The sequence below is a fragment of the Myotis brandtii genome, unplaced genomic scaffold (assembly GCF_000412655.1).
Source record: "Myotis brandtii unplaced genomic scaffold, ASM41265v1 scaffold765, whole genome shotgun sequence".
NCBI lineage: Eukaryota > Metazoa > Chordata > Mammalia > Chiroptera > Vespertilionidae > Myotis > Myotis brandtii.
Window position 1 is genome coordinate 119,067 of NW_005371056.1, and position 16,128 is coordinate 135,194.

The 16,128-nt window shown below is 49.3% G+C and overlaps 2 protein-coding genes across 2 annotated transcripts in view; both read right to left on the reverse strand.

The window, feature by feature from the left end:
* LOC102249999 (zinc finger protein 586) overlaps positions 1 to 16,128 on the reverse strand; it is an 84,093-nt gene that overhangs the window by 55,614 nt on the left and 12,351 nt on the right. Inside the window, exon 2 of the mRNA XM_014530708.1 lies at positions 9,247 to 9,278. The gene's annotated coding sequence lies outside the window, so the exon portion shown is untranslated. The remainder of the gene's footprint in view (positions 1 to 9,246; positions 9,279 to 16,128) is intronic.
* Positions 3,585 to 16,128, reverse strand: part of LOC102249403 (zinc finger protein 501-like) — a 22,641-nt gene continuing 10,097 nt past the window's right edge. Inside the window, exons 4-5 of the mRNA XM_014530709.1 lie at positions 6,266 to 6,389; positions 3,585 to 5,013 (exon numbers count right to left, since the gene is read on the reverse strand). Coding sequence (XP_014386195.1) covers positions 3,686 to 5,013; positions 6,266 to 6,386 — 1,449 coding nt within the window. The 5' untranslated portion in view covers positions 6,387 to 6,389 and the 3' untranslated portion in view covers positions 3,585 to 3,685. The remainder of the gene's footprint in view (positions 5,014 to 6,265; positions 6,390 to 16,128) is intronic.

The window sequence follows — 16,128 nt, forward strand, 5'->3', positions numbered from 1 at the left end:
AATCTCAGTAAATAGTTACAGACTTCTTGGTAATAAGCCATGAGCTGCTCTCATTCTACAAAGGTTGCTCTCATTCTACTGATAACCGCCATCCAAACAAGTCTGGGAAAACTGTGTGGGTGAGGGTCCCAGCCTTGCTAGCCCCTTCAGGTACAGGGAACCGTGTCAGCTTACACCCGGTCTCCAACACCCCCCACTGGGGATGTGCCCGCAACCCAGGTACATGCCCTTGACCGGAATCGAACCTGGGACTCTTCAGTCCGCAGGCCAACCTCTAGCCACTGAGCCAAACTGGTCAGGGCCGGGGTGGAATTTTTAATGCAATCAAAGTGGAAACTTACCCAGATGTGCAAAAGCAGAGATGCAAACAAAGCCTGTCGGGCTCAGGGGTGTGGGTGTGTTGGTGGGAGGTAGGGCTTCCCAAAGGCGAACAGATTTGGGGGCACAGAGCAGTAGGGGCTGCTCCCAAATACCTGGGACGAATCTGGGCTCCTCAACCACCTGAGTCCAAAACAGCCCAGTCTCAACCCCTGGCTGGAGGGTGCAGTGGCCACAAGGGCCACGTCCAGGCCCCAAGCTTTTCCAGGCCCCTTGGGTTTTAGTCTCAGGGAGCACAGGTGTCACCACCCCCTAAGGGTGACTGTGCAGCTCAGACCCCGTCCCCACCCTCCACACTGACAGCAGGGGCACCTCCCCTCCTGTTCTCTCCCTCACTGTGTGCTCTGCCCTCATGAGAACCATGCTGGCTGGTTCGCCACGGGGTCCCCAGCTGTGTGGGTGGTCACGTGTGTGGACACATTTGGTGAAAAACAGACACCAACATATTGATGGGAGAGGGGACACTGGGAAGAGAGGGAAACACCCATTTGTTCTTTCAGTAAGTTTATAGATTCCTGGTTTGATTCTTGTGTGGGCCCTGACTGGGAATGGAACAGGCAACCTTGGCATTATTGACAGGCTGTGTTAACAAGCTGAGCTACCCGGCCAGGGCAAAATATATCATGGATTTTTAAAAAAATATATTTTTATTGATTTCAGAGAGGAAGAGGGAGAGACTGAAACATCCATGATGAGAGAGGATCATGGATCGGCTGCCTCCTGCACACCCCGTACTGGGGATCGAGCGCGAATCCCGGGCATCATGTGCTGACCGGAATCGAACCTGGGACTTTTTGGTCCGCAGGCTGACGCTCTACCCATCGAGCCAAACTGGCTAGGGTTATATCATGGATTTTAAGTACAATAACCCATTAATGTACCTGAGAATAGATAGATACAAGAACTACCATGACAGATAGTGATGGAAGGCTAGAATAGGACTCATGGGGTTTCATAAGTGTTTTCTTTATATGGATATAATATGAAATAAGCTATTACAAAGGTAGACCAGGTCCTTGCATCAGTAATTCCATGTGCCAATTAGAAAGCATTGAAAAGGGGAGGAGGAATTTGGCTTCAGGGATGCAGGCCTGTACAGAAACATCAAAAGTGTAAGTTAAAAATTGTGTTTTAACCCGGCCAGTGTTGCTCGGTGGTTGGGCATCAACCTATGAACCAGGAGGTCAGGGTTCAATTTCTGGTCATGGAACATGATCAGCTTTTGGGCTCCATCCCAGCAGGAGGTGTGCAGGAGGCAGCCTAACAATGATCCTCTCTCATCATTGATGTTTCTCTCTCTCTTTCATCCTCTTTGATATCAATAAAAATATATATTGTTGCCTGGCCTCCTGGCTCAGTGGTTGACTGTTGACCTATAAACCAGAAGCTCATGGTTCAATTCTTGGTCGGGGCACATTCCCAGGCTGTGGGCTTGATAACCCAGGTGCAGTGTGCCAGAAGCAGTGGATCAATGATTCTCTCTCATCATTGATGTTTCTCTCTCTCTCCCCCTCTCCTTTCTTCTCTGAAACCAATAAAAAAATTTAAAAATATATATATGTAGTTAAAATGTATGTTTTAAATCAATTATACTTATATCAAACTTTAAAAAACATTTAAAACTTGCCACTTCAGTATAATCTTATCATTTTATATATTTTTTTCCCTTTTTTTTCAATTAGCAATAATCTTGCCTCGGATAAATCTCCTTGGCTATGTACTGCCACTGCACAAAGCTAATTTTACCATTTTATTATCAACTAGAGGCCTGGTGTACGAATTTGTGCACAGGTGAGGTCTGGCCGGCCCGCCCGGATTGGGGCTGATCACTCAGCTGGCTGGAAGGAGGGGCCACAAGTAGTTGGCTGGCCCGCCCTGCCCCGATGGCGGGGAGGGGCGGTCAAGAGCAGGGCTGGCTGTGGGGAGGGGCCAAGGGCAGTTGGCCTGCTGGCCAGCCCTAACCCCTGATCAAACTCCTAGTTGAAGAGACAATTTGCGTATTAGCCTTTTATTATATAGGATGTTCTTGAGCATATTCATTGCTACTTTATTAGCATGTTGGAAATAAACTAGAATGATGTGCTACTGAAATATTTGCCCATGTCCATGTTCAAGGACATCGTTTTGGCAGTTTGAACATGGTGACAATGAGAGTATTTGCACCAGGGAAATTGACAAATACTAGAAACCTATACTTCAATTAATGTACTATTGAATGCTTATACTTAAAAAGGAGTGGTGGAGAAAGTTAACAATGCAGATTAATCTTATTAAATATATGGTACAAGTGGGCTATGAAATAAACTAAAAATTGAGAGAGAAAATTTTCTATAATTTAAACCCAATAGTTCCACACAGCAAAGAAGTCTCTCGAGTCATTGAGGAATGAGTGAATTTCAAACATGTGTCTTAGATGCTCCACTCTCCTCCTATTGGTTAGAATAATAAATTCATTGTAAACGTAGGCAAAAGATCTTGGGCAGACATTATAACAAAGGAGATAAAGATAGTAAATAAATGTGTGAAGAAATGCTCACCATTAAAATTCTTAGGAAAGCATTATTAAAACCAAAATGGGTTCACAGTATACACATTGTGCACCTGCTAGTTTAAAAAATTAACCATCAGATGTGCTGGCAGGCTTACGGAAAAACTGGAATTTTCATTACTGTGGGTGGGTGGGAGGCAAAGGGAATAACCATTGGGGGTCACAGTTCTGCATATCTTACAATGTAAAACATTCACCAACACTGCAATAGTTTGGTGAGTAAAACATTTACCTGTAGAAAGAACCGAACTCAAATATTCCCAGCAGATTTATTTATAAAACTCCAAATGTCAAACTAACCAAAACCACAGACAGATCAATAGACAAAGTGGTTATCCATAGAACACAATACTACTCAGCAAAAAGAAAGATTACATATTCACATAAATGTTAGTGTTGAATCTCAAATCACCTGTGTAACATGAAGGAAACCAGTGTTTAAAATTTATAAACCTTATACTGCCTAAAAAATTATGAAAAATATGAACTAATCTATTATAAAAGAAGGTACACTGATGTGGCATTTCTCCAATATGACCTCTGTGGTGTCATACGAGGGTACACCTATGTTTGTAGGACTTCCCACAATCCTGACACTCACATGCCTTTTATAGAGTATGAACTCTCTTGTGGTAAAGGAGGTGACTATTGTACCTAAAAGACTTCCCACATGCACTACACTCATAAGGTTTTTCTCCAGTATGAACTCTCCGGTGCCGTGTCAAGGTAGAACTTTGTCTGAAGGACTTCCCACAGTCACTACACACATATGGCTTTTCTCCAGTGTGAACTCCTCCGGTGCTCTGTGAGAATAGAGATTCGCCTGAATGACTTCCCACAATCTCTACACTTATGTGGCTTTTCTCCAGTGTGAACTCTGTGGTGTTTACTGAGAGCAGTGCTTTCAGTGAAGAACTTTCCACATTCACTACACTCATATGGCTTTTCTCCAGTGTGAACTCTGTGGTGTGTATTGAGAGCAGAGCTCACGTTGAAGAACTTTCCACAATCACTACACTCATATGGCTTTTCTCCAGTGTGAACTCTCTGATGCACACTGAGAGCCGAGATTTGCTTGAATGACTTGCCACAATCACTGCACTCATATGGCTTTTCTCCAGTGTGAATTCTGTAGTGTTTAGTGAGGATAGACCTTTGTATAAAGGACTTTCCACAAAGAGTACATTCATACGGCTTTTCTCCAGTGTGAACTCTCTGGTGTTGAATGAGAGTACTACTTTCCCTGAAGCATTTCCCGCAATCACTACACTCATAGGGCTTTTCTCCAGTGTGAATTCTGAGGTGTTTAATGAGGTGAGATCTTTTTCGGAAGGCCCTCCCACAAACAGTACACTCATAGGTTTTTTCTCCAGTGTGAACCCTCTGATGTTCAATGACAGCAGAGGTTTGCCTGAATGACTTCCCACTTTCACTACACTCATAGGGCTTTTCTCCAGTGTGAACTCTCTTATGTTGCGTAAGGTTAAAAATTCCTCTAAACACATTCCCACATTCGCTACACACATAATTTACTTCTTCAGAGCAGTTACCCTGATGCTGAACAACTTTCTGGTTGTGGCTGGCAGCTTTGTCACATTCACCCCAATCATAATGACTATTTCCACTGAGAAATTCCTGTGAAATCTCACTGCCACTGTGTGGCTCTCCAGTGTTGAGAGGGGCCTGGTGCTGGAGAAGGTCCGAGATCGTGGGCAAGTCTTCCCCAACCTCCCTACTGGTTGAAAGCACCCAAGATAAGTAGAAGCTGCACCTGGTCACAAACGAGGCCCTGTCCATAGCTTCTTTCCAGGTCTTCTCTCCACTGGCTTCCCTCTGTGGTTGGTGAGGGTTCGCACTGAAACAGAAGTCTCTCACACATGCGTCCCTGAAGAAGGCCTTCTGCTCAAAGTCTGCTGCTTGTGACTCAGTCAGGTGCAGAATATCTTTTAACACAGAGACACAGCGCTTACACACATGGGTCCTCTGGGTTGCTGGCTCTGACGCAGAAGTCCTGACCTGTGACTCTCCTTGTACAGATTCACTCTGCTCAGAACAGGCCTCCTCATTATCCATTTTATGCCAACAATCTGAAAAGAGAGAAATGCTGAGGAAGTTAATGTTGACTGTGGTGACAGGGAATCTCCCATTACAAAAGTGTGTTACACATAATATGTTGGTTCTATGCAATTGCCTGAAAATAAAAGCTCTGTGACAAGGATTAATAAGAGGCTGCTGACAAGTTCTGGGCCACTGAAGATCACAAACACTGAAGACCTCACCAGAAATATGACTCAATTATGACAGGTACCACCTGGAAGAGAAGCAGGATCTCCAGCTCATTCTTCTGCTAACAGCCTTCAGCAGGGCTTATTTGCTGGTGACACGGGCAAGCTGTGCAGTACATTGGTTACATCTTTTCCAAGTAAAATTCAATGAACAAGTAGCTGGTGTGGGAGGACTACTTGTGCAACTATGCACACCTTGTAACAGACGTGGAGGCACATGTTGGAGAATACTGCAGAGGGAGCAACTCAGAGGATCAGGTGACATAAAAATGCCACAAGGGTGATAGAAGCCAAAAGGCAGGAAGTCACAGAAGAAATGACAAGTCAGCAAAGTGGGAAGCTTAAGAAAGAAAAGATAGAAATGAGGTGTGGCCAGTGGCACCTGCACCTAAATGGTTGGACAGGAACAGGTTCCTGGTATGACCTGAAAAAAAGCCCTCATGTCATACCTAGCTCCCAGTTGCCACTTAGCAGGGCGAGGCTTCCCCCGAGACCATGTTGCATGTTACCCTGCGAACAAACCAGGGTTCTCCATGCACCTTCTACTGTACAAATACGAACAACCTACATATTCCGACTACTGATGAAAGACAATGGAGGTGAGCAGAAAGCATGGGCCAGAGCAACTCAGCGTGCAATAGTATTTAGGGAGGAAATATTACAAACAATTGAAGTAGAGTCTTACAAGAACAGTCTATGGTTCGTGATATGATCATAAGCGGGCACAAGCTGTCATAAAGAACCTTTAGCTAGGAAAGGGGGCATTAGCAATGGATGTGGACAGTCACCCTCACGGAGTTGAAGAGCAAAGTGTGACCCATTCAGCTGCTTGCATTTTCCTGATTCTCAGACATTAACTGCACTTTTTGAGGCAATGGGTCTTAGGGATGTTTGGTGAGTCCATTGCTCAGGTCTCTCCACACAGGTCACAACTAGCAGCCACAGCACATTGGACGAGAATGTGGGGGCATTAGCAGAGCCCACGGTCTGGCTTTGAGAGAAAAGGAAGAGCGGACATCACCTCAGGACACTAGAACATATGAGAAGGTCTTACCTACAGATGATGCAAGTGCAAACACTTCCAGCATCACATCGCAGTACAGAAGTCTCTGAGCTTCATCAAGGAGCCCCCACTCCTCCTGAGAGAAGGCAATGGCCACGTCCTCAAAGTTCATATCCTGTCATAAGGGGGACAGTACAGCTCATGGTCAGCTTCTCTCCTATGATTTTATGGTCATACTCCCCACCCTCCACATCCGTCCTCTCCCTCTACTACCTACATCAGAATAATATCAGGCCTTGATCTCACTAAGGAAACCCTCTGCTTATAGTCCTACTGATACTGTGTCTTCCCCCAACAATAAAGACCAATGACAAGGGAGATTATACCTTAACCTGGGCCTCACATTAGGCCAAAGGCCACAATGTCTCTTGTCCATTACCTCGGGTGTGACCAACAAGGGGAGGGATAAATGTTGGCCATAAAGGGAGGGTGAGTGATTCGACACTGGTCGTTAGGCAATATCCTTGCAGTCCCCCAGACTGTCCCTGCAAGACACCAGAAACCATAGGTTCACACTTCACCCTTTCAATCCAAAACCAGGGTGCTGAGGCCATCACTTTGCACTACCTGCTGCACATGATTCTTGAACCACACTTCTCTCACACAGCTTCTCCTCTTCTCAGAGGCACAACGTCACACATAACACAAATATGCCATCATGAGGACGGTGGTTTCCTAACCAACATCTTTTCCAAAATCATAGTTCACCTCCTCTGTAACGTGTTTCTCTCTTACCCTCTATCTTGTCCATCTAGGGGAGATTTTCAACTCCTGGTGAGTGATGTATGCTACCTCATTCCTCCTGATCACTATACCAGCCCTCAACAACAGCAGGCAGGTGTGCACATATATGACACCTAAGCTCTGGACCAAAAATGTAGCACCACAACACACCTCTTTTCAGGAATTAATCTCAAATTGACCATATATTATCCAGACACCACCAGAACTGGACTCAACCTTCCTTCCCTCTTATGTCCATGTCAGGGCCCTGCAGCCATGAATCCACATGCCCTCTCAAAGGGCACATCACTCTTCCTACCACACCTCTCTCACTCCTGCACTCCCCCAGCCACAGTCCCCATAGTCATCTCCTTGGCCTTTTACTTATGACTCAGCATGTGTGGTTCACAGAATGCCTGGCCAAGTCAAGCTGGATGAAGTACTACCCCGACTCTGATAGTCCACACTCAGAGAGGCAGCCTTGAGTCCTGCCTGAAGGCCTCTCTCCATGAGTGTATTTTCCTTCCACCTCAACTATTGAGAACATCATCAGATCCCAGAAATCCAGAGCCCACCTCTACAGGAGCTGCACTCACCAGTCACAGCCTTCCTCACTCAAGTCCCATCGCCCATGGCCCTCTACCACAGGCTCAGTGAGTCTCACAGATGACCACTCGTGCTTCTAAGTTAATCCTGTCTGCAACCCCCAGGCCAAACCAAGGGTCACAGCAAAATCCTGGTAAGTTTAGAGAAGTAACTATGTACTAGCCCTAGCCTCATCCTGTTTGAATTACTCTTCAGCCTCCAATTCATCTCATGTCCACTCATCTTTTAAAGGCCTTGGCCACTGGGAAACCATTATCCATCCCCATCTCTCTACACGACCACTCTGTCCCTGTGCTGTGTTGTGACACCCAACTCCCCACCGATGGGGGCCCCAGCAGGAAACCCAGTCCTCAGACTCATAAGGAAGGGACCATCAGTGTGGGCTCCTGGAGACCAACTAAAAGATTAGGCCCTTGCCGTAACCGGTTTGGCTCAGTGGATAGAGCGTCAGCCTGCGGACTCAAGGGTCCCAGGAGGTTCGATTGTCAAGGGCATGTACCTTGGTTGCGAGCTCATCTCCCGGAGGGGGTGTGCAGGAGGCAGGTGATCCATGTTTCTCTCTCATCGATGTTTCTAACTCTATCCCTTTCCCTTCCTCTCTGTAAAAAACCAATAAAAATATATTTAAAAAAAAATAGAGTGAGCTACATTCCTGGTTCATGTGACCCATGTGCTGAGAGGTCACAGGTTCCATTCCTGGTCAGCTCACATGCCTGGGTGGTGGGCTAGATCCCCAGTAGGGGTTGAGCAGGGGGCAACTGATCCTTGTTTCTTGCTCATCAAAGTTTCTCTATCTCTCTCAATTCCTTCCTTTCTACGTCTAAAGTCAATTATATATATTATAAAGTATACCTTCTGGTTCCTGAAACAGATCACTCTTCACTCTGAGCCTTTGCACATCCTGGTCCCTGTGCCTGGGAGGACCTCCCTCAACTCATTCCACTGGTTGCCAACAACAGGTCCACTTCATGAAGCCCTAGTCGTGGCCTTAGGATGCTGGGCTGAGTGTCAGTTCAATGCCCCCAGGTCCAAGGGGGCTGTAAGAGGGGCCGACAGCCCCAGGACCCCACGACCTCAGGAAAAATAACAGCGAGGCCCTGAAATCAGCTCTACAAACCACCCCCCTCAGCGGCTCTGCACCCACTGGAACCTGTGGGAACGAAAGGGCTGTTGAGGTCCTGGCACCCACCCCAGGACCCAGGGGCTCAGACTGCTCTGTACCTTCACCCAGGCCCAGGCCCAGGTGAACTCCAGACCCCTGCACTACCTCAGGGCTCAGTCCAGTGCACACCCTACCAGTTACCTTACCTTTCACAGGGTCCTCCTTCCCGTCCCTCACTTCTCTCTGCTTCCTCTGAGCAGTGTTTGGTAAATTTGAGAACCCTGCCTCACCCAATGTCCCTCTTTTTCCACAACCACCCACAGCCCCATCATCCTGAGCATGAAAGTAAAACTCCTCCCGGGAATCGCCTCTGGTCCTGTCGCCTTTAGACACAAACCAGGCCTGGGTGCCCCCACCTCCCGGCTCAGCCCCCCACGGGGTGCCCCCCCCTCCCGGCTCAGCCCCCCACGGCCTCCCCCGGCGGCCCCGCAGCCCGTCGCCCTCCCTCCCCTCACACCCCGGGTCCCCCACGAGGACTCACTGCGCTGGACGCTGCGCCCTGGGCTGCGGGACTTGTGAGGCGCCCCCACCTGAGGCTGGAGGGTTCAATCAGGTGACCTGAGTGAACTCAGTCGGCGGAGAGGAGTCGGGGAGGCTCGGAGGCCCAACTCCACGGGGCTCAACAAGCCTCTGATCCCCCCTGAAAGGCAGGGACGCTGCCTCCTGCTCCTCTCCACCAGGTGGGCTGAGCCCTGAGACTCAGTGAACGCACCACAAAGGTCAAAATGACCGCCACCAGGAGGAAGCAGGAAGTCCCGCCTTAACAGGATCAGCAGGCAGCAGAAGTCTTTGTCTCTGCTGACTTGTGCACATTGCTTTCTGGGTAATGTAGTTTGCTCAAACGTCCAGGGGAAGGCTGGAGGCCAGCCAATGACCTTGGTGAATAAAGGTGGTGTGGTACCACGTGTCCCTGGGGAAGGACAAGATGGGACCAGAGGCCTGGTTGTAAGTGGGACAGACTGACAGATGTCCCAGGGGAGGGGGTGGGGGGACTGGGAGAGATCCCCCAAAGAACATATACAGAGGGGAAATAGGAGACATCTGTAACACCTTCAACAATAAAAACTACATTTAAAAATATTTTAGAAAGAATATAGCCCAGATGGTGTGGGCGGGGGTTAAGCATCCAGCTATAAACCAGGAGGTCACTGTTCTATTCCTGGTCATGACACATAGGAATGGAAGCATTCCTTCAGCTGCTAAATCCAAACCTTCATGTCATCTCTGACTCTTACCTCTCCCTCTCATCCTCAAAATTAGAAAATCCAGGTGGCCACACCTAAAACACAGATCCCACATCCAACTGCTTATTCCATCTCCAGGGCCACCATCATGGGCCAGACACCATCACACTCACCAAGACTCACAGCAGCCTCCGTCCTAGTCTTCCACCACCTCCCTCTCACCCATATTGTGCATCATGCTGCAGCCACAGGGCGTCTAATGAGACCTGGGTCAGGTCACCTGCCTCCACTGCTCCAAATACCCCCATGGTCCCCTCACCTGCAGAAGAGACACCCAAGTTGTCATAATGCTCTCCTAGACCCAACTCCTGTCCTGCTGTTTCCAGTTCCTATTTTATAAAAACATACATCTGCTGGTTCCTGAAGCAGCTCAGTCTTCACTCCAAGCCCTGGCACATTCTAGAACAGCCATGGGCAAACTACGGCCCGCGGGCTGGATCCGGCCCGTTTGAAATGAATAAAACTAAAAAAAAAAAAAAAGACCGTACCCTTTTATGTAATTATGTTTACTTTGAATTTATATTAGTTCACACAAACACTCCATCCATGCTTTTGTTCCGGCCCTCCGGTCCAGTGTAAGAACCCATTGTGGCCCTCCAGGCAAAACGTTTGCCCACCCCTGGTCTAGAACCTTTGCATGGAGGGGCCATTCAGATCCACTTCCAAAATCAGGGACCACTCATATAACCCTAGGCCTGGACTTCAGATTCTGGGCTTGGTGACTCTTTCAAGTCCCCCAGTCCCAGGGCTAGTGGAGTGGCTGAACAGTGACAGGACGCCACTATCTCAGAGGCCACAAGAGTTCGAGGTCCTGAGATGAGATCCACCAACCAGTCACCCCAAAGCGATTCTGCATCTGCAGGAACCTGTGGAAAGTGAAAGGCCTGTTGAGAGTCTGGCAACCACCGCCAGGATCCACGGGCTCAGGCTGCTCAGGGCCCTTGCCCAGGCCCAGGGCCAGGTGATGCCTGCATGACCTCGGGGCTGAACTCGCAGTGCACACTCTTGCGAGTTACATTATTTTTCAAAGTACTTCTTCTTGTCTCCAACCGCTATCTTCTCCCTTCTAGTCTGTTCTTCCTCTCAGAGTCTTTGGGAAGTGTTTAGAACCCTACCTCAGATAATGACGTGTGGTGTGTTTTTTTCACGGCCATCAATGGCCCGAGTCCTGAGAATGATAGTAAAAAATACTCACGCAAATGTCTGCCTCATCTTTTTGTTGCCTTTAGACATCAAAGTGGCTTGGGTTTTTCCAATGCTCCCAGCTCAGTCACACCATCATGTCCTTTTATGGTGGAATTGCAGCCCGTCACCGCCGCCCCCCCCGCCCCCCCATCACACCCTGTGTCAACCATGAGAGACTCACTGTTCCGATGCTGGAACCTGGGCTGCAGGACCTGACAGGTGCCAGCACCCGAGGCTGGAGGGTTAAATGGGGGTAAAGCTGAGTTGAGCTCTGTAAGCAGAGAGGAGTCTGGGAGGCAGGGAGGCCCCAATTCCGCCTATTATGGCCCAACAAGCCTCAGGCAGACCACTTCACAGCGGGATGCTGCCTCTGACGCCTGGTCCCGCCGGGGACCTGGCTCCTTGGTGAACACACCAGAGGTTAAAATGACCAGGTCAAGACCATGAGAGCCCCACCCTAAACCATGTACACCTGGACTATGCGCCTGTTCTGGGCTTTCATTGGCTAAACCCAGCCATCGTTAGGCGCATAGCCATTTGGGTAAGGATCCCAGTCACTCCCTGCCCTTTGTAAATATTGGTGGTTGTGAACCCAAGTGGCACTGGGAAATGACAACTTTAGGTTTTGGAGGCTGGTTTCTGGGGAGTGTTGTCTGCAACGGATCTGTTCTTTGCACACATTTCAGATTCCGTGAAGCTCAGAGTGCTCCTTGAGGTGAAAAGTATTATTTAACTTATTCCTGACGACTACAATCCTAAACTTCTTTTAATGTGACTTTTAGAGAGAGAGGAAATGACAGGGAGAGAAACACTGATCGACTGCCTCCTGCTTGCCTCCCACCCACCCGTGGACATTCAGCCAGGAAACCAGGCTTGGGCCCTCACCAATAATGAACTGGCAACCTTCCCATGCTCAACCGAGTCCCTCCAGCTGTCAGAGGTTTTATTTTTAACATACAAATATCACATTATTAAGAGAAAAAGCAGGCTATGAGAGAATATACACAATCCTATCCTATTGGTTTTATTTTTAAATTAATTTATTAACTTTTATTGATTTCAGAGAGGAAGGGAAAGATACAAACATCAATGATGAGAATTATTGATCAGTTGCCTTCTGCACGACCCCTACTGGGGATCAAGCGTGCAACCCAGGCAAGTACCTTTGACTGGAACTGAACCTGGGACCCTCCACTCCACAGGCCAACACTCTATGAGCCAGACCAGCTAGGGCCCTATTGGTCTTAAAACAAAATTTGGACGTATACAAAGGACAAAATGTTGACATTTCCTATGTTGTCTGAATGTCTGCAGTCGGCACACATTGTGAAGCTAAGGAGCTAACAGTTACTGAATGTTCACGACAGGTACCAGGCCCTGGTCTCAGTGCTTTATCTGCGTTATTATTTCATTTGATCCTCTCCTCGATCTGAGATGGTTTCACCATCCATTTTATGGAGAGAAAATTCAGGCTCAGAGACTCAACATAAATTGCCAGATTGTAGAGTTAATAAAGGCAGGGCTGGAAGTCAAACCCATGTGTCTAACAACAGCTCTGGCTTCTAATGTTAGGCTCTGCTGCCTCCTAGAGCAGACGTCGCCAACCGGTGGCCCGAGGACCAGGTGGTCCGTGAGGTCTGAAAGGTTGGCAACCGCTATCCTAGAGAATAGGGGCTGTGCTCACAGGCTGGATGTTATTGTGGGTAATGAGCAGCCCCAAAGCTTTAATGGCTTAGAGCAGCGGTTCTCAACCTGTGAGTGGCGACCCCTTTGGCGGTCGAACAACCCTTTCACAGGGGTCGCCTAAGGCCATCCTGCATATCAGATATTTACATGATGATTCATAACAGTAGCAACATTACAGTTATGAAGTAGCAACGAAAATAATGTTATGGTTGGGTCACAACATGAGGAACTGTATTTAAAGGGCCAGAAGGTTGAGAACCACTGGCTTGTTCATAGCACATGAACACCCTGGTTCTCCTGGGACCAGGCTAAGAGAGGCCACCATATAGGTACCTCCTAGGTGTTATCAGAGAAGGACAGAGAGGGTAGCTGGTCTCAGTGCTTCCAGACTCTTCTGTCAGAGGTGACAGGCTTCACTCCCAGCACATTTCAATGGTCAAATCACATCAAAGCGCTGCAGCCAACTTCATGGGGTCCGCAGGAGAACCGGGCATCCTTGAGGGGCCCCATTAAGGCCACCACAAAGTGACAATATCTTATCAGGGACTGACCAGGGGCAAGGAGAGGAGTGGGGACGGGTAGGAAATGCCAGTGGAAGTCAGTCAGGATGGGTCGCCTTCTCCTCATCCAGGTGGACTTTGTCCCAGAGCTGCCCAAACCATCACTGGCAAGATTCAAAGGGATGAACTTCCGATAACGGAGTTTGGTCAGATGGCATTGGCAGCAAACTCCTGCTTGCCTCCCACACACCCCCTGGGGATTCAGCCAGGAAACCAGGCGTGTGCCCTCACCAATAATCGAACGGGCAACCTTTCTGTGCATGGGATGATGCTCAATCAACGGAAGCTAAGAGTTACTGACTGTGAGTGTGACCCGGGTAAATCCCTGGCTGCCTCAGTCCCCCCACTGTGATGGGGGTGAAGACCCACATGTTAGGAGAGATAACAGGGAAAGGGCAGGACTGCAAGCATCCAGCACCTAAGTAATTTTACGTTAACATCAGTCACTACCCTGCCTTCAGGTCTCTGTCTCTTTTGCGTTGCCCGGGTGAGTGCTCCATCCGGTGGGGCTGAGGGTAAACATGCCTCCATGAACATGGACGGTGATCCTGTGGTTTCCATTCACATTGTGTATGAACCTGTGTAAATGCAGATCCTCCATCTATGTCCTCGTTGCCACTGGAGAGAGAACTGGGCAGAATTCTGCTTCCTGGCCCAGTGTTCCCAGTGGGCCATACAAGCCCAGATCCTGGAGTGACGCTCTGAGCAGCCCCAGGCACCTTCTTGTATGAGGTGTCAGCCTCGCTTTCACATGGGCAGCGGAGTGACCTGCTCTCCAGGGACCAGGGGTCCCACAGGCTTGCCCAAGCCCTCTCCAGGGGTATCCAGTTCCTCATTCCTAAGGGAGGCTTAGGGGCCTAGGATTCTTCCCCCTCAGCTCTCCTCCATAAGCACCCATCCTCTCATTCCTTTCCAGAGTCCTCCCATTTCCCCACCTTCGCTCAAAGTGGGGTTCTGTGAACTGTCCCTTCACTTCACCCATCCTGGGAGGACCCCCCATGGGGATCACCTCGGTTTGGAAGAGCAGGGGCAGAAGGGACTCAGCCTGGGGGATGGGGACGAGCAGGCTGAAGAGACCTCTGGATGGAGACAGAAGTGCCCTGGGCAGCTCCTCTCAGGCAGACACAGGGCCTTGCCTTGGACTCCCATCTGTCAACTCCTGGGAAAGACAGAGCGTCCCCAGCTGCAGGGGGAGCATCCCAGGCAGGCAGGACAGTGTTAGGAGGGTGGGCTGCGCAGTGGGAGGGTCCATCTCAGCCCAGCAGGGTGGGTGGTTCTTTTTGTTGTTGTTGTTGTTGTTCCTCACACCAGGATATTTCCCCATGGTTTTTGGAGAGACTGTAATGGGTGGGGGAATGATAGGGAGGAAGAAACACGGATGTGAGAGAGACACACTAGTTGCCTCCCCAACATGAGTTGGTGAGTGCCGGGTATTGAACTGGCAACCCAGGTACGTGCTTGTGACCTGGAATCTCATTCACCACCCTTCAGTTGTGTGGGCTGACACTTAGCACTGAGACACACTGGCCAAGACCAGGGTGGATGTTTACCCACTAAGGAAAGATCTGGGCCGTGTTCTCTCCCTAGATTGATAAATATCTACAAACTTCTTTAGTCACTAAACTTCACCAGGCTTGCAATCCCCAACAGGACCATGTGGCTCAGCACCCAGTGACCCCTCCTGCTGGGCAAGAAGAGATTCCGCAGAGGGAGCTCCTCTCCCTCCCCGGGCAGGTCAGTGGCTGGAGCACCTCATTACAGTGGACTAGCTTGCACCTGCCTGAGTCACTAGTTTTCTTGGAGCGCATGCTCCAGGGCATGACCGATCCGGGAACTCATGCCGCAGAGCTTGGTCCATGTCCCACTAACCATGGCCCCAAAAAACGGAGCGGCCACAGCCTGGACCGGGACTGGAGAGGGCCTCAGAGCCACACACACAGCCCAGCACCAACTCTCCCTGGGAACCACCCTGAGTTTTCCTGCCCACACCCAGCTGCCCAGCTGCCACCGCTGCTCCCAGCCCTGACACCTGAGAGGAATCTGAGCTCCTCAACCCCCTGAAGGTGCAATAGCTCAGGCTCAACCCCCAGCTGGGAGGTGCAGAGACCACAAGGGGCATAAGCAGGCCCCGCGCCTTTCCTCAGGGAGCCTTTAGTCTCAGGGAGCACAGATGCCATCATCCCCTGTGGCTGATTGTGCAGCTCAGCCCAGGTTCCTCACCCTCCTCACTGACAGCACCAGCACCTCCCCTCCTGTTCTCGCCCTCATTGCCTGCTCTGCCCGCGTGAGAACCCTGGCTGCTGGTTCACCATGGGCCCCCAGGGGGCGCCGGTGTTTACATGTGTGTGGACTCAGTGGGTGAATAAAACAAATATATTGATTTTAAAGAGAGAAAAAAATAGGGAGGGAGAAAGAAACATCAATTTCTTGCTCCACTATTTTTATGTATGATTTGCTTGATTCTTGTATGTACCCTGACCAGGGATTGAATCTGCAATCGTGATGTTACTGAGATGATGCTCTGACCAACTGAGCTATCATCAAGGGCACATGCCTGGGTTGCAGGCTCGATTCCCAGTGGGGGTCATGCAGGAGGCAGCCAATCAATGATTCTCTCTCACCGTTGATGTTTCTATCTCTCTCTCCCTCTTCCTTCCTCTCTGAAATCAATAAAAATATATATTTTAA